Consider the following 27,500-nt stretch of genomic DNA (forward strand, 5'->3'; position numbering starts at 1 on the left):
AATACTAGTTACAGTATTAATTTCTTCACTTACTTACATTTCTGAGCTAGAATAGGAAAGGTCAGGTCAAACTTAAGGCTCCAGTTCCTAAATAACAGAGATCTACTTAATTTTTTAACTCGTGATATAATCCAAACTTACTGGCCAAATTAATTCCTGGTGTAAACACAGCAAAATAAGCAGGTCTGCGCGATTTAAACATCTTTAGCTTATCGTTGCTACTAGACTTACCACAAGTTGCTGTGAGGTAGCAATGTTTATGTGTATTGCGCTGTACATTATTTCCCCGAAAAGTTCACAGTAGGATGGCAAACACACTTGCACTTTTCTAAAATGAATTAAAGTTCAAGCCTACAGCAGCATGTGAATTTCCTGTGTCCAAACATGCTCACACTGAACTGCATGAATTCAAGGTGTGTTTCTGGTTGGAGAAATGTCATATAACAAGGAAATCTGATAACTTGCTTTTGTAAACTGTTAGATAGCTGATATTCTTATTTTGAGGAGGTGTGGAGGAAGATAATGTCAATAAAGAATATACTGTCCACTTTTCATTATATTTTGTTCCTTTTCCATTTAGCAACAAGTACAGTAAAGCAGCCTTCCTTATAGCCCCAATTCCCTGACTGCCAGTCAGAGGCTTAAACTGAGATGTTAGACATTTTTAAAGCACTGAAATAAATGATCAATTAGCAAAAAGAATCCACAGTATAATGGTAACCAACATAGCTAAAACAAACGGACTTACAAATCTGACCTGGTGGAAAAATAAAGTTAGAATTAGTTCTACCTATCATTTAGCATCAAAAAGAAGTGGAGAAGGAAGGGGAAGAATGGAAGTGCTTGAATAAAAAGATTCCCATAGAGCTCATGCTCTAATAAATTTTTTCTGCTCAGAAAGATATGGCTAAAACTGATTTGAGAATGGTGTGGACACTTCTCTACTCAGTGCACACAAAAAGCTACAATACCTATTAAACAAAGATTGTACTGATTTATTTTTTTTTATACTCCCTTTGTACTAAGTAGTGTTTGAGCCCAAGACATGGGTCAATGAAGATTTAGGAACATTGGCTTGGCAAAAACCTTCTCAAGTTAGAATTTTTAAAGAGATAGTTGTGACCAAAGTCTACTGGACTACTGTACAAAATTGAATGGGAATGCTGAGCTTATTAGTTTGATGTTACCAATGATAAAAGAGCAATTTCCAGGTGAAACTGAGCAGTAGGAAAAATCTGAAGATTTAGATTGTACTTTTATGCGCTTTTATTCTTATCCACTTAAATGAAATCAGAAGAGATTGATGTTAACCTTCTGCTGAGTATGAGTTAATTCAAAGATGGCAGAGACAAGAAAATTCTATGTTTCACTTACAAGGTATAAAAATTTGAATCATCATAGAAGGGCATTTATGTAGAATAAAGAAAATTATAGTCTAGAATGTGCTTGGTGCCTTAAATAGATTGCAATTGTTCTTTGTTTTCTACTAGAACATATCACTTCTTTTTCTTCTTTATTTCTTACTTAAATTCAGTGTCTGGTGTAATTCACAGTCCATACAGAGTTTCTCAAATCAAACTTCCGTATTGGAATCATAGAATATCCTAAGTTGGAAGGGACCCTCAAGGATAATCAAGTCCAACACCTGGATCACCCAAAATTCAAATCCTGACAGCATTGTACAGAAGCTTCTTGGGACTGTGACCACGGCAGATTGGGACTGTGACCACTGCCCTGAGGATCCTGTTCCAGTCCTGGCCACCCTCTGCTGAGGAACCTTCTCCTAACCCCCAGCCTGCCCCTACTCGGATACAGATCCATGCCATTCCCTTGGGTGCTGTTGCTGTCACCAGAGAGCAGAGATTAGTGCTGCCCCTCTACCCCCCTGTAAAGAGCTGTAGGTCTCCTCAGTCTGCTCTTCTCTGGGCTGAACAAACCAACAGATCTCAGCCGATCCTCATACATCTCGCCCTCTGGACCCTTCACCATCTTCAAAGCTTCCTTTAGACATTCTCTAATAGTTTAATGTCCTTCTTATGTTGTGGTGCTCAAACTGCACACAATGTTCAAGGTGAGGCCTCAGAGCAGAACAGGACAATCCCCTTTCCCACCTGGCAGTGCTGAAACCTTAGGGTACAGTTGGCCCTTTGGGCTGCCTTGGGTAAGCTATCTATGAAGGCAGCCCCTACAGAAAAAAAATAAAATAAAATCATTTCCCATTGCAGTTCTCAAAAGCTTAAATTATGAGGGTTTTCTTATACCCGCTGTTTATCAGACAATATAAAATGTGTTGTATTTCACTTGATGTTTTTCAGTGTAAAGCAACTCCCCCAGAAACTTCTAAGGCTTTTCCCATTGTCTAGCCTTGCTCACTTGTGAACCTTCAAAGAAAAGTTTGATAAAGGCTATTTTCTCTCTGTAGGAAGAATATGCCTTTGTACACAGAGGGAAAAAAAAAAAAAAAAAAAAAAGGCCATTTTAAAAGCAGTATTACATTTCAAAAATGTGTGTATTTTTTGTTCATGAGCACAATGTCCCGTAAGCCAGATAGTAAGTACTCTGGAAGGCACTGGGAATATTTGTTTTATATTTTCAAAAAGAAATCAGGGTTTTTCTATTAACTTTACAACCATATGGAACTTCCTTAACACTGTAGTCTTTTGTGAAGGTCTTGAATGTGCTGAGGTCTCCCCATTTATGTTTTCTTGGTGCTCTTTCTCCCAGATTTAACTTTTCAGCGCCTACTAAAGCCCAGTAGTTTATACAATGGGCGCTGTGAAAGGAAGAGAGAAACTAAGGCATGGTAGTTTAGAGCTCATTTCAACACAGCAATATTGCTTTCTGGAGGAACTCAGGAACAGACAGTCATTTGGCTCCAGACAGGATCTTTTCTCAGCTTCTTCTTGCATGTTCAGGTTTATTTCTGATCTCTCATTTCTCAGACTTTACTCTTTCTGGAAAGACAGTAGATGACATGTTCCTTGCATATCAATACCATGAACACTTTTCCTCAGGTAAATCATTAGTTTAACATTTTTTTTTAATTCATGATGAATGTCTGTTTATTCATTATAATGTGCTAAAATAATTTTGTTTTTCACTTTTGCTCAGCATCCTGTTTGTCTGTTTAATCTGATACAAATGAACAAATAGTTTTGATCAGTAAAAACAAGAGACTGTTGACTGACTTGTTCAGGAACAGACATTCTCAGAACTTGTTCTTCAGATAAGGTCTAAGTCCACTAGGCTGTCATAGCACCTGTCTAACCCTCAATCATGTTAATGAAGTTATCAATGTGCTTATGGACAGACACATGCTTAAGTAAGCTGCTAAATCAGGGAGTGCAAATCTCAACAGTCTGTGGCATGCTGAGGTCCTGCTTGCAAAAAAGCTGCTCTGAGGAGGAGCTTTAGTCCCTCAACCATGTGACTTCTTAGTGATTATTTTTACATGTAAAAACTCCCCTTAAATACAGAATTGTGCTAAGATCAGGGCTGTAGCTTAAGCATTAGTTTGGCTAAAATATTTCATTTACTTCTGAAATACATGATGGTAATGTAAAACTAGGGATGTATCCATTTTTAGGAACGTCTGGGCAGGTTTATTTTTTCTACTGAATTCCATTACTTTCATGTTTTCTGTTCACTGCAAATATTTCCTGCAGCTTTACTCAGAAACTTAAGGTTTTCCTTATTTATCTAGTAATAATGCAGTGGATCCTAGAAGCTGCAGCTGATGTCTAAAGTTCACTGTCAACAGCATCCATGTAATTGTGGGTCAGTTTCAAATGGCCCTCACATGCTTTTATAAATACCACAAAGCACATGTCAGTTTTAGGTACATGGATAGTTTTAGAAATCTGTCTCCTAAATTATTCAATCACCTGACAAAGTTATAACAGCCTGCACAACCTTTCTGACAGTAAGAAAAGCAGTGAAGTCTGAAGTCAGCAAGTGGATTCACTATGTGGACAGTGGATAGTTACCAGACTGAGCTAGATCTCTGTGCTTCCACAGATGTGTTAAAACATTAAATAATTAAACGCTGAAATAATAAATGTAGGCTGGTGAAAAAAAAAAAACAAAAGCTATTTATTGTAATCTCATGCTAATGTATTTTCCTGTTTTACAACAATATATTATACAGCAAGATAAAAATACATAGGAATTAGAATATATGAGGTGTAAAAGCATAAAAACAACATAGAATATTTTTAAAATATTTTCTGCTAAATACAAATGTGCTTTGATGCTTCTTTCTCTGACTTTTCTGGAAAGTCACACTAGGGCATTATATAGCTAATGTAAGTGATGTGGTGATTGGATGGCAGACTAAGATCATGTTTTCAAAGTGATTTCATTCCTTTAGCTTCTCTATGATTGCCCATGGTGCTGTATCAAAGTCTGTTGACTTGAACTGGAGCTCTTCCACAGATTTCCATTTTGATTTTGAATCAGTCCTCAAACAGCAGTTGGAATAAGTCATTCAAACAACATTTGCAGAACTACATACAGAAATAGAGTGGAGTTTCCTGAAAACTGGATCTTTTTTGCAAAGTTGAAGAACTGTAGTAATTTCTGTTCATCTATTCCTTTCTTCTTGATTCCAAATTTCAGACAATATTGGATCTGGCAGCGGTCCTGCTTTCCCTGAAGTAAATGAAGAGAAACTGTAGATAGCCCAAATCCAGGGAAAATAAATTTTATTAGTTCTAATCCCTGAAGACAGCTCGATCTTTCAGCTCACTTCCACCTCTTGTTCCTATGTTGGCCTCTCGCAAGTTGCTTCTTTCCCTAAAAGCCAGAATGGATTGACTTTGCCATTCTCCTCTTCGGTATACGCTTCATCAGACAGCTGATGGAATGTGTTTTCATATAAGCCACACATTATAAAGAGTTTCAAGTTTATTTCTTTAATATGAAATGTATTTAAAAGAAATCCATGAAAATAGTCCTGAATCAAAACTAAATAGAGCTGAAGTGTACTCAAATGCACCTAAGTTTACGTATTTCTTCATCTTAATCAGATATATAGTTGTATTGCTTTCTGCCTCAGTTTTTAAAGGCTACATCAACATTTTTCTTTTGGTTTTCAAACTAGGGTCTTGTATTCAAACATGATAGCAGCATGTTTTACTTTGCTCTGGTGCAAGCTCTACTTCATCAACACAGTATGCAAATTTACCAACAAACTTATTTAAAGAACAGCTATAGATATCAGGGTTCCCACTTTGCCATTCATAATGTAAAAGTACAGTAGGATCCTCCTTCATCTTTAGCTGTGTCTTCCAATTTCAGTCATTGACTTTTCTTCTTCTTTCTCATTGCTGAGTTGGATTTCTCCTTCTTTCTGTCTGCACAGGTAAGAGATTATTTACTGGGATTTTTTTATCCTTTTCTTTCCTCCCCTTTTCTGAGGGAGGCATTGTCCTGGCAATTCACGAGGACATTGTAATTTATCTGCCTGCCACTTTGGTACAGTGTATGGATAAAGAAGTATTTCATATACCAAAACATTTGAAATTTCAGTCATGAGTTCGAGTCCAGTTCCTATCAGTGCTTGCCGAAAGTCAATTACCAGCATTTGTTTTGTGGCTTGTGAGAAGTGAATTGGTGGGCTTTAGAGTAAACATCATACAGTCAGAATTAACTGGCAACCTCCCTGGTAGTCCCTGAAGAGAAAATGCTATGCTAACTGAATGAGTCCTGAAATTGAAAACCACTCTTTTTTATTTGGAAATGAAATATATGAAATAAGAAACGCGGTATAAGGAAAGCACTCTTTTTGCAGGTTGTCCAAAAGCAGTAAATTCACACTATAGGAGAAGATAAAGACAATGAGAAAACAGCAACAACAACAAAAACCAACAATAGACAATAATAATCAATTAAAAACTCAAAAACAAAAAAAAAAAAAAAAGAGAAGAGGAAAAAAATCGTGATCTAATTCAAATGGTGAGGTAAAATGCTCTTTTATGTTCCATTGCACGTCCTGCAGGAACAATAACATTCTTTTGAGAAAACTGAAATACAGGCATTTTTTTCTCACAGGAAAATATGGGTTTTGATTGAGCATTTATATGAGATTAGAATTCTTAAATATCAAGCTAATTATCCACATTAAAAAAAAATAATCTTAGAAAGACTTCTGAAAAGTTTCATGTGAATAAGAGTTGCAGAACAAATTGTCAACCATTACAGACTTTAGTAATTGTAGCTAGTGTAACCAGTTCCTCAGCCATCAGCAGAATTTCAATCAGAGGTAGGATGCAGTGTAGAGGCACAGATACATTAGCATCCAGATATTTTTGTGCCCTTCATTGTCAAGTTGTCTCAAAAACAACAGAAAATGAATCATGACAACATAGGGAAAATGAGAAATTAGATGGGGAAGCAATAGTTATTGATATGATTAACTGATAGGAAACTGAGTTTCACGTAGAGTAAGGGGTGATTATTAGTAGAACTGTAAGAATCCTGTGGAATTTGTCTGTAAGGCATAACAAAAGCATAGTTTCCTACTTTGCCCATGCTAATTACAGTGACATGTATTCATTACTGACCACTGGTATGGGTTGCAATCATTTCAATACTGGTTGTTTCCCTGGCTTGAAGGAGATGTGGGTGGAAAATCTAAATTTCACTTGCTCCTGCTTTTTCTTTGCCTTTTGTTTATGAAAGAGAAATCTTATACCCTCTAACTTATTTTTATAACTGGAGATGACACCTACAATTAACTGATGTATACAAGGAGAATATCTATCAGATTCAGAAACCAGATACAATTCATTTGAATCCAACACTCTGATCAGTAGTCTGTCCTTCCTTGCACCAAAGAAGAGTAAAATAAGCATCCATAATTTTCTTTCCAGGTTCACCACAGTGAGTCTGAGTTTCTATCCCCTAAGTTTTGCACAGTATGTTTTGCACTACAGTTTACAAACTGTTATTTTAGTAGCTCTGTTGGTAGATTATTCCCTGCTCTTACAGGATGAAGATGGTGGTGTATTAGGTCTTTCATCTTTGTTACTACCATGATACTACAATGAGCATGTATCCACTTCACACTTCTCTTCCTGATAATTACTGGTATAGATCTGTGGTTTCCTTTTAATGTCTGGTTCATTAGACAGTATAAATGTCTATAGCATTTTTTAGCTGTGGTTGAGGAAAGCAGGGAATGTCAAGGTTAAGGTTTATTATGACTGTCATGTTCAGGAGTGCAAGCTATATACTATTTCTGCTCTGAATCTCTGCACATAACTCCAATTGACACTGGAGTTACACATTTGCTTGAAAGCTGTTTATGGCCCTCTGAGTACTCACTGTTTCTGTGGGTAATTGGGAAGGAAGAGATCTGAGTGCCAATTATTTTAAACCTCCTTTAAACTTTTTGTGAAGCTGGGTTAAAAAAAAATGATGGCATAGTAACTAGGTATGTAAAATCCAACAGATAATAGTTCTTCCCAAAAAAACCACACATGCACAGACATTAAGAATATTCAACAGTGTCATTTATTATGTAGAGGACACTACACAGTTGCCCTCCCCTGACACTTGCAATACAAGTGCTTCATGAGGGAATAAACCCCTGAAAGCTTGGTTGCAATTTACTTCTTTACTTCCTGCACATAGTAACAATGATAGTTGGATTGAAAAGCATTTTAAAATTCATAAATATATAAGTAGCCATTATCTAGTGGAAGCATATGTCTGCCTATAGGGCCTGATCCACTACTTGGTTACTCCAAGTTTAAACTAATGCAAATCCACAATTATCAAGGAGGGTACTGACATGCAATTGAGGTAGGAAAGACAAATCAGATTTTTCAAACATGTAAGGGTCACTTTGCTTAAAAGGAAGGCTATCATTTTCATTGTGTTAATTTTGTGCTTATTTTGGGTTCCTTAATCTAAGTGCCCAGAAAGAGAATCGAAATAACTGGATACTTTTAAAAGCTATTTGCAATGTGACTGACAAAAAGATGAGAGTACTTAGATACATACTCTTTTTCCAGGGGAAAATAAATAGAAAAAAAAAATCCATACGCTTTTTTTTTTCCTTTTTTTTTTTTTCGTGGAGTAGAAATTTGTTTTTAAAGTAACTGGATTTAGCTTCTCAATAATAAGACAGTGATTTCAGCTGGAGTTTTGGTGGTCAAGGCAAAATTTCATAGGTAAGCTAATAAGAAGAGAATAGGATGGTCGTCATATGTTCATAAATGTACACAGTTTAAGACCAGGAGAAGCCTGCTGAAGCCTTTGGTCAGACCTGTTTTCAGTTTCACCCACATCCTCTGCTCTGAGCAGACTTGAGTTTGGCTGACATCTGTTTTTCTCAAAAAGTGTTGACTCCTTAAAATGTTAATCATTACACTGTGTATTAGTAAAGCAACAGTGGAACACAGAATAAGTAATTCACAATGCAAAGTTTGTATAAAAACAACAATCCTCCCCTCCGCCCCCCAGCTCCTGTGCAAACCTGACGCCATAGCCTAAGGGATGAATTTAGGAGTAACACAGGGCTCTGGTCTCATCCCCATCCTTCTAATAGCTATGCTTTTTGTGAAGGGTCCACCGTGGAATTTCAAAGACAATGAGCAAACTTGCACCAGACAAATGAAGTTGCATTCCTTTACATTTTAGATGTGAGAGATAAAACAGATACATTGCCGTTCAGTGACACAACCCCCAAAAGCTTTGATGTTGTGTTGCAAAGCTCATGAGAATTTGAGTAGGAAACAAAATCTGATTAGTTTGTTTGACTCGCCTTTCTCTCTACATGCATTCAGAAAAGGTTTCAGCACAGTTCTCTTCCTCTCTCTTTATTTTGTGGTTTGCTTTGTTTGCTTGAGTTTAAAACTGCCATTACATGGAAGTGTTGCAAGTATAAATAATTTAGGAGATAACTCTGTGGGGATACTAACAATATGTCCCTGCTTTTACTAATAGCAACTCATTATGGATCTGAGAACTAGCATTTCATCAGAACAGTTACATACCATTACTGTGTTGTGGACATTGTGATGCTGACAAGAAAATAATTTTGACACCTATTTAAATACATGTATTTTCCTTCTTAAGAACTCACCTCTTGTTTATGAGTTGCACAACTGCTTTAGATTCTCTAAAAGTATCCTTCATGAGTGGACAGATGGATGGACAGATAGATACATTCATCTAGATTTATGTGTCTTAAGTGTTTGGATGTAATACCTTTTCCTAAGGATATAATTATCTAACAATGCACAATTACTTATAAGAGAAATCTAATCAGTTTATAGACATTAATAAAGACTAGTGTATAGAAGTAATAAGTGGGTCAAACTCAGAGAGTGCTACTCTGCTCGCTTTTAAGAGAAAAGATTTCTCTTACTTTTGCCCCATAATTTTATAAATTTCTTTGCCAACCTTTCACAGCAAATAGTAATTTTAAGTAGGCCAGTATCAAGCCCAGGTTGTACATACTTGGTGGTAATGATAGTATCGCTTCCCTTGCAGAAGTCAGTAAGCCCAACAGTTGAGTACATTGTTTTGGCTTTTTTTTGTGGGTTTTTTTTTTCTTCATTTTTTATATATTTTGTTTACTCTACAGTGAATGAATACATATTGTCAGTCTGGATGACTGTTGCTTAGAGAAATCAAGCTCTTTATCATAGTAACCTCATCATGAGGTCTTTTGGAAAGTCATACAGCAGGCATAGAGCAGTTTAAAACAATTACAAGAAAAAGTCTGCTATGTTCTCTGCACACAACAAACAGTAAGGATTCAACTTAAGAGATTCAGCTTAAGAGATATAATTTGCCCCCTCTCACACAGATGCATATCATTTCCGAACTTGGATCTTTGGACTATATTATGAAGAAAAAATACTGATTGTAAGCATAAACTGTTCAAAGCTCATATTAAAAAAGAAAATTGCAAAGCTTTATCAGAATCATATTCGCATCTTCTGTTCCAAAGTGTTGCTATGTTGTGATGATTTTGAGGCAAATTATTTAGATGTTAAAGCATGCATAGTACATTCAAACAAAACAGAACTCAAGAATTGATGGAAAGTATATTTATAGCATATTTATCATTTGTAAATACTTTGAAAAGCTTCATAGTTATAAGAGAGTTAAAATTACCGATGAGATGGAAAAAGCCACAGCTGCATCTAGTGCAGAAATTGCTTGACTAACAAGCTCTCACAATAAATAGAGTATTGTTTAAAAGAAGTTTGTGTTTTAGATAGAATCATTTTTTATAGAGATGAATATATAACCTGGCAAACAAAACTGACAGTGAACTTAGAGCAACATTATTCTCCTGGACGTTCAAGTCTTACTTCTTTATACTCCTTTAGGCCACTTCACACGTTTATTCCCACTGCCGAATATCTACAAATAATTCCTTGTATTGCACTTTCCCTCACATCTCCAATGTCTACCCTTCTTCCTATTTCCATTTTGACAGTATGTCACGTTTGTTTCTGCCTTCATCTTTTCTCACCTTGACTATTGTAGTTCCCTTCCCTCAGGACTCTGAGTCCCAGTTCTTCACCTCCCCCCTAAGGTGCCACATGCTGATACTTCCTTCTCACGCATGCATCAAAAACACCTCCTGCTTTAGGCACTTCAGCAGCCTTCCACCATACTTTACGGATCAATGTCAATATTTCTTAAAACAATGTCAAAACCTACTTTAACATCTATGTCTCTTTTTTCATTCTGTCCTCTCTACTCTCTGTTCATCTAGTATTGTCCTCCCCTTTGTTCTGCAATCTCATTGAAAAATCCATCCTCTCTACCACAGATCCAATCTAAAGAGCCTTTCTGTGTCATTGGCTTGTTTTATATTTTCTCCTTTGCATGTATACACTTCTTAATTTCTCTTCATAGAAACTGCTTTGAGATCAAGTTCATGGGGAAGATTAATACTAAATGGCATGCTTAAGTACTTATTATAGGCCTATGCTTTATTGGAAAACTAGTGCATGTTCTAGATAGCACTTGGGATGACTCTGGCAGAAGGATGAAATGGATTTTTTTCAGTCTAGATGTAAAGCGTGCCACAAAACATTTCACTTGCCTTTTTTTTTTAACCTGAATTTATTGCACCTGAAAAGTGTAGGCACCAGTCTTAACTGCACATATTCACATCACATTTGTCCTAGCAATTAGGTACTTGTTTTATTTTTTTTTCAATTTAATTTTTATTTTAAATTAGGGGTATGGAATTCGACATTAAGATCTTTTCATATTTGATTTTTGGACATTTTTAAAATATTCTGAATACTTGTATCAGGTGTCAAAAATTAGGCTACTAACTGGATGACTTAGAAGAACTGATTAGTGGTTAAGGGACGTACATAAAGTAGATTTGGATTTTTCAACCTGGGCTACTTGTCAAAACCAATTTAAAATGATAAGTTTTAATTTGGCTATTTACCACTATATTTGTTTGCATTTATTTCACTGACTCACAGACCTAATGCATTCCCTGAAATGTCTCTGTGAACTCAGGTGAGACACCACAGGCTATGCTGTCTGAGGCTAGAATTTACTAGGATTAAAGCAGATGTGGCATCACATGGGTCTGCTAAGCCTCATGTGATTTATAAAGATATAAAATATATATTTTATGATTATGATGATGCTAAAAATTTTGTGGATAATAATATAGTCACATTGGAAAGACGGAATGTAACAGCTGCAGAAAAATCACAGAAAAAGAAATGGAAACTAACCCATACTAGTTCATCTGACTCCTAGGAAAATGAGTATTTGCATTTCTTGCTGTTATTGTTCTGTTTTACACTTTGTCGTGCTAAAAGTTGGCGCATTGTAAATATGGCATAGTTGATTTCTAAAGTAGTTAAACATTACAAGATTTTTCTATCAAATTTAAAAGGTGTGTTGTTCCTTGATATGTACATATGCTATTGATACTTTAGTAATTCGAAGTGAAAAACAAAGAGTAACTTTCTTCTAACTACTGATTTAGTAATTCAGTTTGGACACTGAATTAGAAAGAAAACATTGTTTTTATTTTATTTAGCTTGGTTTTATATCAAATTTATTTTTAAGCACAATCCTGAGCTGTCTTTCTTGAAGATGCCACATGAGAATTTGAGGCATTTTCTTTTCTTTTCACAGGCTTTTTTTTGTTTGTTTTACATAATGTTGGTGCTGGCCTTAAATCTTCTTTAAAGGTATTCCAATTTTGCTAAAAATTCTTAGGAAAGTATTATTACATTGCTGTCCTATAAATTGTATAAGTAAAGATGAAAGATCTGTGCAGCACATTTTGTAAAATACTTCCTCATGAATATGTGTCCATTAGATGTGTATTAATTGAGTTGTATATGAGTATTCAGTAAAAAATATTCAGCAATCTTTAAGCTAATCTTTATCCTTAGGTATCACTGAATTTTCCAGTATCCTCACGTAGGTGCTGTGCAGACTGTAAGTGCCTGAAATCTTTTGGTCCACATTGACTTGTTTCCATTGGTGAGCATGCACAAAACTGCTTAGAATGTGCTATCACTGAGAAACTTACAACTATAGCACTAGCAGTACTGACAAGCAAAGTATTACCCTGACCATGGTTACTTTATGCAGACAGCACCTCCAGGGCATAGGAGGAGAAATACATGTACAGTGATAAATAGACAGTAACATGCTCTAGAGTGAAACAGCACTCAACACAAAATCAGCCTGGTCTCAGTGTATCTTACCAGAGACCCAGTACAGACAAAGTCTTCTCATGTATTGGTGATACCTAGCTTTATGCAAAACAGGCAAATGGGGTAGAGAGAGTGCTGTACTCAATGGCTCATTGGCTAGAAAATTTACTTGTTAAATAGGATATATGTTCACAGGTCTTCTCTTCATCTTGATTTAAATCATTGTCTTAACTGTTCCAAGTGAACTGAGTTTCCCAATCAATGGGTTATTGAACATAATGCTCCATCTTTACTCTTTTTCAGTATCATGCCTTTCTTGTTCTTCTGACTGTCAATTCTGTTATGTAATGGCTAGTCAGTAGAACAAAATTAAATAAGAACAAGGATTTGACTGTACAGCCTTTTGCTAAGGGCTCCAACTTAAGAGGTATGAGAGTTAATTTCTGGTTAATTACAACGACTGTATAATTACTTTAGGTAGTGGAACATCTCAGAATGAGAACTGAAAGGGCTTTGTTCACTGTACAGAACTGTCTGGTGATTCAGATATTATTTAAGGATATGTGAAGGTCCTGTGCTCAAGTCTTTGTTCAATATCAAGGAGGAAGGGGAGACAAAACTATCTCCTTCTTTCCAGATAAATATTCAAATAATTCTGGTGTCAGCTAAAAAGGAAAGAGATCTTTATCTATGTTGTTGTAAGAAAGAATAGGCCTGTTTTAAATGTCTCTCTCACTAAAATGATCTATAGGAAACATTATTGGGTATACATGTCTAACTCAGAAGAAGAGCTTGCTTACAGCACAAAAGTAACTTGCTTTTAGGGTATATGTAAACACAGCAGAAAAAAATGTTGATGGGATATTGTGTTAGAAGAATAGAAATGTACATGCCAAAAGATTTTAGGTAGTTTCTCCATTAAGTAAAGCATTTTTGTATTGTTTGGTTTGGTTTCATTTGTTTTGGTTTATTTTGTTTTAAATGGTAGTTAGGTATATAAGTCCATCTTCTGGTGATTCCCGGAACACCTAACCAAAGATGAATTTTCTTGATGACAGATCACCTACAATTGAGGTAACAAAGTATCTATATCCTTTTGCCAATAATATCATCTAATTCTAAACTTAAACTTTAAGATGGTCTTTACCGGGACTATTATGATTTTTATAACAGAACTTTGTAAATTTGAAGATTTTCCTTATACATCTGAGTGTTTTAATAGGTTGGGCTAAAGTGATCAGCACAGTTGGATAAGCCCTGCAGTTACCAATTTTATGGGCTCAAATGCAGGTTTATACACATATTCGTAGATGCCTTCACCCCTACGCAGTGCAGGAACGATTAGTGAAATTCTACTGAAAATTAATCCTCAACACCCAACCAGTCAGAACAGTCAGAGTTAATGGTGAAATCCATCAGCAACCAGTTATTAACATTATGAAAGATCGCACACAGTTTCCAAACTGTTCTCATAAAGAAAGATAAATATTAGAGAGATTGTATAGATTGGGCTTCATTTCATAATAGATATTGTATGCAAAATATAGGATAGTGGAGTACTTTACTGATCTGGCTAGTTTTCATTGAAGAAATACGTGCTCGTCTGAAGTTTATTTTTCTGGTATCGTTTAGTTTTCACATCAAGAAGTGAAATATTAAGAGACAATTCTACTTCATTAAGAGGTACTTCTCCATCTACCCATCCTTTAAGAGATGAAAGAGGAAAAAAATGTTATTAGCATCCTCTTTAGCTTGGGAACTCAACAAACTAAATATGGTGCACTCGAGCACAGGCACCTCCTATGCTATGCTCTTCTCATAAACCAAGTGCTGAAATCAGAGGAAACAAACCTTGCAAGTGCTTCAGAAAGCACAAATTTTCCTAGTTTTAGTCTTGTTCAGAAGAATGAAAACTGCACAGGGAAGAGAGGTGGTACAGCATTCATATATATGTCCTCAATCACAGCATATCTGTTCATCTAGGACCCCTGCAGAGCACCAGCAAGCTTTATCGCTGACTTGCCAGCTGTACTTCGCAATTATCTCTGGTAAGCCAGCAAGGTGGTCTGGGGAGCAAGAGCTAAGCCCTGGGGGAGATGAAGCACTGGCCTAAAAGTACAGGAGCCTGGGATACAGAATAACAGGAAGAGGAAACAGCTCCGTAGAGGTTATTTAATTTTTAGATTCCATAATTCAAACCAGTTTGGCTTACAGTAACAGACACAGAAGTATGTGACGCACATTAGTATACTAACAAACTCTCAAAGATGTTTAAAGCATTTTCACGATTCCTGTGTAGTTTAGAGATCACAAGAGGGGATGAGACAGAGTAAATTCTTCACCAGAATGACAGTGGGAGCATCTGCACAATTGTCTCTTTGTTTTAGCACACTTAAACAATATAGCCATCCCATACTTACGTTGTTAGAATCTTCAGTCACTGTGGAGCAAGTATTCCATAACACGGCAGACTGCAGTCTCACAGTATCTATGGTGCTGATGCATCTTTAGCTGCTAAGCGATCAGACTCTGGTTTGTTAAAAGTCTTGCCACCAATATTGGAATAATCAAAGAAGAGAAAATGAACCTGGTTCTGTATTTAGAGAGAAAAGGAAAATGAACATAAGCAGAATCTCCTGTAATCAAACAGTGTGAAGACCAAAACACAAGCAGTATCAGCAAGTAAGTATGGCTTACTGAGATGATTAACTGTATCTGAAGAAGATCTATAACATGAGGGGAAGGGGGGGTTGTTTATACATAGTGTATTATTTATGCCCATGACTTCTAATTACCTAACTAGTTCTCTTTCCTCTCACGTATACTTTAGTACCCAGCAACCAGAGAAAGATGTCTACAGCTAAATATCTGCCAATTATTATGGACTTTTGCTTAATATTCTATTGTTCCACTGACAACTCAGTTTTTAATATATCATTTTATACTATCCTGTACATCATAATTTTCCTGCCTCCCTTAGGGGCTTGGCTGTAATAGTTCTTATTTATTTCCACAAGCTAACATATATGCAAAAGATCTTGTAGTCATGATGTCACCCCCACCTCCCTCGACTCTTCCCATCTTTTTTGTTAAAACCTTTTGTGCTTGTTTTTAAAGTTACATTATGAAGAAGCTTAAGTACAGCATGCATGCAGACACATACACTGGTCAAATGCACAGCTTGCTGTGTTATTTACTTCCTGATCCATAAGCACACAAGATACTCCTCAACAGTGTTATACTGCAGCCTTTTCTTGTGGCCTGTAAATCTCTTTTTTCAGTTAATAAAGTTGAAAGCAGATCTGAAGGAAAATAAAAGGGCAGCTGTGACAGAGGAAACTGCCTTACTTCCAATAGGTGAGGCAGGTATACAGTGCCCCTTATAGTTACTAATCGTGTGATAGAATCTATTCTGCGCCTTCTGAGTCTAGAACAACTGCAGAGAGCATTTAATCTGCGCCGTGGTGTCACGTCCAGTTAGTTGTATTGAATGCTATTTCTTATTCTGTACTTGTTTTCTGAAATGTTTTTGGAGGAGGATCCATAACAGTATAAGCCAGAGGTGACAATGACTGCATCATTGCCTCTGAAACAGAACAGGCATCTTCAGGATCAGTAGTTCTCAAACTTCCAGTATTGTGTTTCTATAAATCTGTTTTGGCTGTGGGTTTTTTTGTTGTTGTTGTTGTTTTTTGTTTTTTGTTTTTTGTTTTTTTTTTTGGTTAAATGGGCTCTTTGGATAAAATTTCCTTAGGTCCACTGGTTGACAAGTAGAAAAATACACATTTTTATTCCATCAGATTTTAATAATGATGAAAAAGTGTACAAGTTTCATGGTCAAGACAGGACAGTGGGTACAAAAAAAAAAAAATGTTATCTTAAAGCAAAGTTTACTGTCAGGGAAAATGGAACATTCCTTCTGAACTCACGATTTGGTAGTGCATGTGCAGGTTGGTTGTAGATGGTTGCTACAATAAGGCTTCTTTCATACAGGTGTGTTTATGCCCCAGGCTTGCTGGCCACAGTCCATTCCATTTACAGAAGCTGAATTAAACAATAACTACCGCATTGCAAAAAGAAGGAGGAAAAAAAAAGGTGAGCGTCAAAGGAGATGCCTGAGAGCTTTGTTAGGGCCAAGAAAAACCCTGTTGCAGTTGTCAGAGCTTGTTGATGTTGCAGAGAACGGCACTTTTTTTTTTTTCTGCTGGATTTTGTGGTTCTGCCTTAGGAAAGAAAGTAAAATAGAACGGAAGAACAAAGTCCTACTCTATAAATCAGCAGCTGCTCCTTCCCAGATCAAAGGAGTGACATTTTTGCTCCTGGACTACTTGTCCACTTTAGGTGCTTGACAGACAGCTAACAGCTGGCCTGTTACATAGTATAGGAGAGTTGGGCTACATCTTCTTTAGAGTAGGTGACAAGCTAATCAGAAATATCCATAGCACGGGACATGTGAGTGCACCTTGATCTCTTCAAACATACCCAGTATGTAATTGCTAAACACCTTTATGCATTTTTGGCAAGTTGCTACTTAGGTAGTTTCCACCAAAAAGAAACAGAATTAATGCCTTAATCTAATTTCATCAGGGAAGTTGAACAGATGTTAAATTTGTTGACAATCCTCCTTTTCAGGTCAATTTAGAATTTGGCTAAAAAGCTAAAAAGCTCAGTATGAAATATTTAAAAAGACGTGTTAGTTACTTCAATGTGGTCTTTCAAAGTTACTCATTTATTTTTGAATGAGTTGCTGAAAATGAGAGAACTCAACTCTCATTTAAGGAGCTGGACAATCTGATTATGTTTTCAAGCCTGCTGGATCATCATCTGTTTTGAAAATCTTATCCTGTGAGTTTAATGTGATGCACTAACATATCTTTAAATGTATAAGTTACTTAAGATTTTACAAGAGGTCTGTTATCTACCTATAACATGGACACCTACCAGCAAATCAAAGCACATACCAAATTAGCTAAAATTGTATTTAGCATCTCCATGAGATGTATGTATACAAACCTGGAATTTTAATGCCAGTAGTAAAAATTTCAAAGCAATTCAGTTTCTAGTTGATTCTCATCTGCAATAAATCAAGTACGGGATGAGGTTACATACTACAGCTTATGTCTATTGACTTTGCATTTTATCTGTAAGATATGAATAGCTAAGGAAGTATGTCTGCTTGTCTCCTCCCTTCCTTTCAAGTATCTTTAAAAGATCATTTTTATGGTGCATGATAAATAACTATATATGAATAATTTGATGGCACTCTGGAAGAGCAGTCAGCATTGCTTGGGAAATGAGAGCCTGCTAGGCTGCTTCATGACTTTGGTTGTGGCACGCTCATGGACTGTTCCTTGTTACCAGCCAGAAACCCAAAAGGCATAAAAGAGGGTATTTTTCCACCTAAGTTGAGGTTTTATGAAAGCTTGTAAGGATATACGTGCTTTTCCTTTGGCATTTTGTGGAGTTTGGTGACCCTGCCTGCAGCAGGGGGGTTGGAACTTGATGATTTTCGGGGTCACTTCCAACCCAAGCCATTCTATGATTCTATATGCATGTATGGCACAGTCCTTCATTACCCTCACATACTAGACTCACCTCCCACCTTGACATACTCACTAACCAGGGCAGCACAATCCCCCTCACCTCATACACTTGCACCAAGTGAAAGCTCAGCATGGCCACCTTGCCTCTGGGACTTTGGAGAAGCCAGTAGCCCTGGTGCCCCTGCCCACCCTGGAAGCATCCCTTCAGCCCCATGGTGCTGGGGCAGTGGCAAGACTGTGAAGTGCAGGCAGGTGTTAGCTCTCTCAGGCTGCTGAGGTGCACTGGGGAGTGCTGACTGCACCCCACAGTGGGAACGCGATAGGTACAGTGAGGTGATGCATCCCTATCAGGGCATCCTGGTGCAGAGACCAGCATGGCCCTGTGAGCAGGCCCCTGGCCAAGGCCATATGCGAGCACGGCTGCTCAGGGTGTGTGTTTCAGTGTGAAATGCACTAGGGCTTTGGCAGAAGCCAAGTCATTTTCCTGTGCTTCGAAAAGGTAGCCTGGTAACCAAGAGTTACCTGTTTTAAGATACATATTTTCTCTGAGGTGAATAGGTGCCTGGTTGCCAATTCTCATGATTTTATCACAAGGCTCAAGTTATTTCATGTTAACTCAAGGCTCTGACTTTCCAAGACTTTTCTAGATTTTGTTGCTGAGGAAAGCAGTTTAAAAATGTGACACAATGAGTCAAAAACATGGAATGTAAATACAAAAGACACTGTTTAAACTTCTGATTTTTTTAGACAGTCTCACAGGTACAGGATGGGCAAATTCATGGTTTTCAACAATTGTCAGTTCCTGGTACCATAACGTATTTTTAGAAGATCCAACACAAACATACAAGATGTGGCATAGGTCTCTGGGGCTGTTAGTGCCTGCCTTGGGCTGTTGGCACCCAGCTTAGACACTTGCTGTCATTTTCTAGAGCCCTCCTTCCACCAAATGTGGCTACTGACTTAGGTCTGCTGAATCACACCTATGAGAGATGTGAGATACCAAAATTAGCTTTAAAAAAGTCAGTTTAAGCAGCCTACAACCCCCCTTCTCTAACAAGGCTACTCAAAACGATGTGAAACCCAGTCAGGGAATGAACCTGCCTGTTCCACTCTCTTCCCTGAAGCCAATCACGGAAGTGGCTCCATTTCTCAAGATTTGGGAATTAAGGAAGCCTCATTTAGGTGGCTTATTTCTAGGTGACTAAGTCAGCTTTTTTAACTCTCCTGTAAGGAATGCTACAAGTGAGTGTTGGTAACCAGGTGCGGCATAGATTCAGTGAAGCATAAACAAGGGCTTTTTCAACCATTTTTATATTCACACATACAAAAGGACACCTAAACGTAATTCTGTCAGTTTAGAATACATATTGGAGGGAGAAGTTAAGTAAACTAAGATAACTAGATTTTACTTGCTCAGATAAAAGTTTAGGTGACAGACAAAGATTGCTACAAATGCTGGATATATTGATAAAAGTGTTTCTGCAAACCAGTTTATTTCTAGTGCATTCTTTCAGTCTGCTGTGAACTCCTCAAAACTTATGAAGTTCTTCTTTCAGATTGAGAAAGAAATTATTTTTAGGTTATTTATCAAAACATTTTTGTAACTTCAATATAATATTTCATCGTTTATTTTCCCTTCCAAATTAGGGCATGCTTGGGCAACAAGGGATCACCGTAGCATGCTCTTGGGCTAAACACTGATGTGTTCACAGTCCGAGTACTTAAATATCATTTATGGCAAAGATTTATTTTCCCAGCCAAGGTAAAATCATTTGGATTATTTCTTACAATGTGTTTTTAAGCTCTTACTCAGCGAAACATTGAAGCAGGTGCATAAACCCCATGAAGTCTGACTTCCATTTACCTAAGTTTAATGAGAGAGTAGCTTTGCCTCTAGATTTATCAGGTTTTTGAAAAATCTCATTAGACTGTTCTTCTGGGAACCCCAAAATGTTGAAAATTAGAGTATATTTTCAGATGATGGAAAAAAAGAACAATTTTGACCCTACATTACTGTTGTTATTACAGTTATGCCTAAGCCTGTGACAGTGTTAATTCAGTACTTGTATTCTTTTCAAGGGAATGGGCAGAATTGTCTTCTTGGGCTAAAATCTAAATTCAAGTAAAACTCTCCTTGTCAATAATCCCTCTAGAGAACTAGTGCTGAATCCATCTCACGAATTTGTTTCTTTCTCTGTTTTTCACATAAAGAGTAGATAACTTTTTTTTTTTTTTTTTTTTTTTTTTTTTTTTGTGGTGGCTGATCTGTTAAATAAGTGCAATATTTTAACACCTTATTTTCTTGGATGGATATGTTAAGTGAAAATTCAGATTGAAGACTGATATTGAAAAGTTTTGAGTTGTACTTTGTAGTCCATGCTGTACTTCTGTTTCTTATACTGAGCAATATACCCTGCTGTGGAAGACTAGTTATGTTTCAAACCAGTTAATCTCACAGAATCTATGAGATGTGTAGACAAGCAATTGGAATTAGATACCACTCTCTGCTTGAGTTCCCGTTAGACTTCAACTTGGAGGTGAATTACAATTTCCAAGCTTTCATGCTATTTGTCCTCCTGAAACTAAATTATTGTGAGCCTACATCCTTAAGATGTATTTTCCATGATAGACATACAGTAGAGACATTTCTAATTCTGATTACAATCAGTACAGCCACCAATAGTTCACTTTAAGAACTAATCTTACATAGATTCACTTATGGAGAGATTTTTGTATCTTGAAACACACAGTATGTACAAAAAAAGACAGTGAAACAATGACAAAATTGTTTTTGAGTGTGCCAGACATGAAAAAGCAGATTAAGAGATCTCTATTTGCTGTTTATTCTCTTTTGCACTTGCAGACATATTTCTCCACAATTTTATCTGGATCTTGCTTATTGTAAATATGAAATATGTTATGTAAATGTGAATTTAACATTATTTTATATGACTGGAGATAAATATGATAAATATATAAAGAAGATTCATTATGGAACTTCCTGAAAAGTAAAAAATGCATGTATATTTTGGATAAAGAAAAGCAAACCTCTATTTGAGAAGATGCAATTAAATGCATGTATTTAGGTTATATTGTCATGCTAATTAGCAATGGTAGGAACCAATTAGGACTAGGGCTACCAAATCACCAGACTACACTGCACATTCACTAATGTACCTTTACTGCTCTACTGTGGGTTCTTTTTTTTTTTTTTTTGCTAGAATTAGATAAAACTGAAGTAACTTCTTTTAAAAATTCCATATTGTTGAGCATTTTGAGCCAAATCTTGTTGGCTGCGCTTTCAATTGTCCCACTGAAGTTACCGTAACTCCTTGTGTGAGAAAGACAGACTTTGGCTATAGAAAATATATGTGGCTGCTTTAGGTAGCAATTAAAAAAATACAAGATGCAAAAAAACCCTTATTTCTGTTGTTTGAATAAGTGGGGTTTGTAATCTGTTACTTGCAAAATGCTGGAAGGGAGATTTTCATTAAACATACTATGACAATGACATGTATTTCTCAACATTACACACCTCATTTATCATTCTGGAATGAGAACCAAGTACCACATGAATGTAGAGTTTGTGAAGGTATCAACTCACCGCCCTGGAGGCTGATGACCCCTCTTTATCTACACAGCAGGTAAGGCACAAACGGTGGCAATGTGAGCTCTCTCTGCACTCCCCTGCCAGTGTGCCTGACTGCTAATCTGGAGGAACAAAGGAAAGATAGCATATGGATAGCAGATTGTACTGAGTGCTGAAAGAGGACTGAGGAAATCTATGTTGGGAGTGTGGCTCTGCCAAAGATCTCTTGTATGACTTTGGCCTTGTCACTTAATCTCCGTCTGTCTCAGTTCCCCATTGCAAACAGGGAGAAGGCGTCTCCTCTCCCCCAGGCTTTGCCTAGAAATCTGTTCAAACTGTGAGTTCTCTTGGACAGTGTGTACAGTGTGGGGTGAAGCTTCATTGGGTTCTCTAACTGCTGCTATCATCCAAGTAATAGGAATTACTATTAACAGAAGTGTAACAAAGAAATCTATGTCTTGTTGATAGATTTTACTCATCTTTTCAGGCCATTCAATCTTTGGCCTCTGGGTGAAGGGTATGAACAAGGCAGGCAATTAGTGTCAGGAGCAGAGCTGCGAATTCTTCTTTTATAGGGTTCCAAGTAATGCTGGTAATAGTGGCATTGGTGTTCTCTTTATTTTTTTTTTTCACCTGTCTTTTAGTGCCTTTTGAAGATACTTGTGCCAAAATAGCATCACAGTATTTCTGCAATGCACAAATTGAAGTGCTGTGCAGAAAGCTGTATTTTGTTTTACTTTGGCTCTAGAGATTGCTTCCTGAGAGGTACAAAAAGCCCCCAGAAAAAAAAGAAAAAGAAAAAGAAAAAGAAAAAGAAAAAGAAAAAGAAAAAGAAAAAGAAAAAGAAAAAAGAAGCTAAAGACTAGGGCAGTGACTATGGCTTTTATGTCTCTATTATGCACTGTGCATATTTATAGGGCAGTATAAAGGACACATAATAATCCACAAATACTGCATTCTGTGCCCTTGTCTGCCAATTGTGCTGATGTGCTACCTGATGTAGCTACTGCTACAAGACTGGATGCAATTTTTAGTTTGACCTGAAACGTATGTCTGTTTTCCACCAACAATTTTGCCAATCTAAATAATTCCAAGTGCAGTTTTTTAGACATAACCATTGGTGGCGATAACTGATAACATCACTAGCCAGGATTTTTCAAAGGAATCGTAGGAAAGGAACTTCAAAATGAATGGAATGCCTGAAGTTCTCCTATATCTGAAAATATGACAAAGTACCTTCTCTTCACATGTTGTTGGTTTAGAAGATGTCATTTACACCTGCAGTTATAAGCATGTACAGAAGAAAAAAAGCTAGAGATATAATTAAATCAGAAATTGAAAAAAAATGTGTTTTTTTTTTTGTGGGGAAAAAAAAAATGCTGGACCAATGTGATAATTTTTATCACTTTTTTTTTTTCCTTTTTTTTGGGTGATCAGCGAACTCACTACTACTGGGGCTTTAATTCGCCTTTCCAAAACACTTAGTGAACTGTCTATAGAGTTCACACAGAAAAGTTGTCATTATTCGTATCAGTGGAATAAAGAAGGGGGAAGTTCTTTTGCAAGTGCATGGTTGGACAAAATTTTTCAATAGCCAATATTTTCAATATCCTAAAGGCTTAAGCTCTGGTGGCTCTAAAATAGGCAAGACCAGAGTGGAGTATCCAAATCTGTACTCTCACAACCGCAGTTGTCACCTGAAACCTTTCAGGACTTAGAATTTTCTTAATGTTCTGCTTTGTTGTGCAAACCCATTGAAAAAACACTTCAGAGGGCACCCATTTCTTACTAATGTAAACTTTCTGAGGAGTATCCAAAGATGTGACCTCTGGGTGAACCTTTAACCTTCCCCTTAATTATTTGTTTGAAGACAGTGTCGAGTTCTCCTGCTGAGAGCCAAGGCCCATAATGCTTCGCAGCCCTGTGAGTAAGGGTGTGCTTGCAGGGAAGTGGAAAGGGACATAAATAAGGGGACCACCAGATGTAAACAATAAAAGTAGTTGGCGTTTAAATAAAAAAAAAAAAAAAGAAGAAGAAGAAAAAAAAAAAAAAAAAAAAAAAAAGCAATTTGGTTTCCCTTAAGAGTGGCCTGATTGAAGAACGCGGGTTAGTAAGACGAAAGGCGGGGGGGAGGGGGGATGCCTGTTGTCTGTGATTTTTTACAGGCCTAAATAAGCGTTCATTCCATTCTTTAAAACCTTGCCATCTGTATACACCATTAGAAGCTCATAGGAGAAGAGAAAACAGTCTTATCAGGCTTTCCTGTTAATCTCTATTGGCCTTAACTTTAGCTGATAAAAGGCATGCTGGCTAGAGAGGGTTCAGGTCAGCCTCCATTTGGTCAGCACGTAACATTACTGGAAAGCAGCTAAGCAAATTAAGTTCTGTTGGAGACCTTTGTCTTTGAGGACAGAAATGCATATAGAAATCACAGCACCAAGGCAAGAAATGCCTTCCCTGCACTGCAGTCAGAAGGGAATAAACAAGTGCGTCGACTGTGTCTGAGTTTTTATTTTAATACCTGAAGTCATGAGTAATTCTGAGGCAGGATGACATTTCTGACAACTGAATTATACTTTTCTTAAAGAATAAAGAATGTCTTCAGGATGTAAACAGAGAGATGCAAAAGAGCCCTTTAGTGTTACTTGTAGCATTTATGCATCTGTCTAATGAAATTTCCACAACTGTGATTACAGGAGCTGCAATCGAAGGTGTTCCATCCTTTATTATCTGCGAGGGAATTTCACGGGGGAGGCGGGAGGGAACGCAACAAAAGGGCTCACGGAGTTGATGCTATAGAAAGGCCAGCAATTTGCTAAATGAGCAGATGAACTTAGTTTTCAGCTCCTAACTGAAAGACTTCGCGGGGCCTTGGATCGGGCCCAACGGCAATTATTGGAGGCTGTTTTGGATGATGGGCATGTTAGTATTTCTGAAGAGGATTAAACACCAGTATTCGCCTTCATTAGCGCTCCTTAAGGGTCACGGGCCCAAAGCCCGGGCTGTGGAACAGCACACAAAACCTGTGCGGAGCTCGGAGTGTTCTCCAGCACAAAGGGGGACAAAAACAAGCGTGGCCGTGAATGATGGAGAATTGCTCCGTTGTGAGAGAAACGGTGCGAAAAACTGAGCTTGAAAATTATTTCGGTGAAATTAATGTGCCTGAGTTTGCGCTGCTGTGTGTAGCTGCGCATTAAGGTAACAAGAAATATGCAAGTACTTATTTTTGGATTACCCGTAAAATTAAAGCCAGGCTCCGCAGCCCGCTAACCGCCTTCCCCAGCGTTCAGAAGCCCCAGCACCCAGTGCAGGGCCTGGTTGGAGCGAGGAGGGAGGGGGAAGAAGAAAAGAAAAGGAAAAAAAAAAAAAAAAAAAAGAGAGAGAGAGAAGTTATTTTGGGCCTAATCCCAACCACATGTACCTGCGGCCGAGGCCGCTAACGAGCGCGAGGTGCCTGGCTTTACGGCCGGGCGCGGGCTGCCCCGCGCGGCCGCAGAGGTCGCCCCCGGCCGGCACTGACCTCGCGGCGACCCCGCGCTTTACGGGCGGCGGCGGCAGGAGCTGCGGAGGAGCAGGAGCCTTTCTGGGCCGGCCCTTATTGCTGCTGCGCTGGTGATAAAACTTCAGACAGCCTAATTGATGGCTCTGCTGACCTAACAATACCTTGTGAAAGCACGGTGTGGCAAAGCCTGGTCCTCATTTATGGCCAGCTGCAAGGGGAGCTGAATCCCTGTGATGGAGGAAACAAAACAAAACAAAATAAAAAAAAAATACTCTCGCAGCTTGTGAACTTTAACCAGGTTCTGAGCTACCCTGAGAAGTTAAAGAAACAATTGTCTTTTAACACAAGTTTTCCTTCACGTTTACTTGTTCCAAGCCCGCTGGCAAACCCAGCGCTAAGCCGGCCGGTCAGATAAGCACGTTACCGGGCACCATTCCTGAGCACTCTTAGGAAAATCCCTTAAAGTGAAAATTCTGCTCTTTAAGAAAGAGACGCAAAACAAAACGCGTTGCCGCGCCGCGCTGAGATCTTGTCGGTTTTCAAGCAGAGGTGCTCCCAGAACCAGAGCGAGCTGATGAAAGGACTGCTATTCTTTGTATTCTGTTTCAGGTTTATTAATGCCAGAAGAAGAATAGTACAGCCTATGATTGACCAGTCAAATCGAGCAGGCAAGTTCTAAGTACTATCTGTATTCAAGTCCCACAGGCGCAAATCCTCATCAAGTTATTCTTCGGGAGTCCCATCACCTGGTAAATAAATGCCCCAACCAGGCATTCTGGGAGATTTTTTATTATTATTATTATTATTATTTTTCTTCTTACGGCCCCAGAATTCTGCTGTAGGAAGCAACTTCACTAATTGGTGCTAATTGGAGATTTCCCACCCTGACTCTACTGAAACTGCTTTTTATTTTCTCTCTGAATTGGTAATTGGGTACAAGTAGTAGTGCCACAAGCAGTTTGTTTGACTGTGAGCTCTTGAATTACTCATTGCTTGTCTGCATCCAATCAGCAAGACAATCTCATTTTCTTGCTACCCACAACTCCTTGGTGTATGCATTGCTTTCACTTCTGGAAGGCTAGCTGTAAAACTCATTGTATCCATTCATTTGCTTTGACAATTCACAATATGCTATTAATGTGACGTGGTACCATACTGACAAAAAATATTAAAAGATTATTACTTTTGTTTGAGAATTCACCAGATATATTCCCAGCAAAACATATGATTTTTGTAACAATACTTTTTAAAAGTTTCTATGGAAGCGCTCAGAACGCATAGCTCTTTGAACAGCAACTGGTGCAGTGTTAATCATGCCATTTTGTAATATGCATTTCCTTAGCATACTAGAGAGTTGTGGTTTCCTGCCATGAGGTTTTGGGATAAAACGCTTCTCCATGTGGTGATGACTGTTGTCACTAACAAGGGCTTTAACTTGATGGTGATTTCGCCTGCTGCTTCACTTTAAAGGTTTTTGAAAAGGTTATTAATCGTTTGGGAAACTCTTCCCATGTAGCATTAAATTTCTTTTTCATTAACAGATGAAAAAGGGGGAAAACACTAACTTGACTAACCATTCTAAATATTAAATCAAATGTAGAGTGTGTATGTAAACAGGGAAAACAATGTTCAGAATTTTTTAACTCATTGTAGAGTAGGTGAGAGTGGTTTTATGCATTTTGTTAAGCTTGACCATAAGTACCCTGTATCACAGATGCCAGATTCACAACTTTGTGTAATTAGAGAGGAACATAGTAAGCACTTACTTCATTAAGAAAAAAAAGGAAAAAAAAAACAAAAAAAAAACCACATAGCGTTCCAATGAGCTTCCACTGGTTTGCATTAAAGGTAAGTACAGAAACAGATCTGGAGCTAGTGAACTGACTTGACAAACTTGTTTATTAGGCCCCCCTATAGCATTTTTATTCTATAGTCCTGGTAACATAATCAGCTCATAAAAAGCACAACCTGAGTTTAAAGTGACAGCCAAGATATTGTATATAGCGTTTCAGTGCTGAAGCTGGAACAATTGCTGATTGTTTGGTATGTCTTCTCTTCTTTCTCCTCTGTGTCCACGATTGACTACAATCAGGTTTTCTTCTTGATCCTTCAGTGAGCCAAGGAGCAGCATATAGTCCAGAGGGTCAGCCGATGGGGAGCTTTGTATTGGATGGTCAGCAGCACATGGGAATCCG

At 37.6% G+C, this 27,500-nt stretch overlaps 1 protein-coding gene across 10 annotated transcripts in view; it reads left to right on the forward strand.

Moving 5' to 3' along the window:
- The window catches only part of MEIS2 (Meis homeobox 2), a 167,641-nt gene that overhangs the window by 135,334 nt on the left and 4,807 nt on the right, over nt 1-27,500 (forward strand). For 9 of the 10 annotated variants that reach the window (XM_085225082.1, XM_085225086.1, XM_085225092.1 and 6 more), the window contains 2 exons: nt 25,915-25,973; nt 27,398-27,500. The exon at nt 27,398-27,500 is cut by the window's right edge and continues 8 nt beyond it. In XM_085225082.1, the coding sequence (XP_085081208.1) occupies nt 25,915-25,973; nt 27,398-27,500 (162 nt within the window). Of the gene's footprint in view, nt 1-16,664; nt 16,740-25,914; nt 25,974-27,397 lie in introns of those variants that run through there. The other variant, XM_085225090.1, reaches the window with a different exon arrangement.

Source organism: Meleagris gallopavo, chromosome 5, assembly GCF_905368555.1.
Source record: "Meleagris gallopavo chromosome 5, MGAL_WU_HG_1.1, whole genome shotgun sequence".
Lineage (NCBI taxonomy): Eukaryota > Metazoa > Chordata > Aves > Galliformes > Phasianidae > Meleagris > Meleagris gallopavo.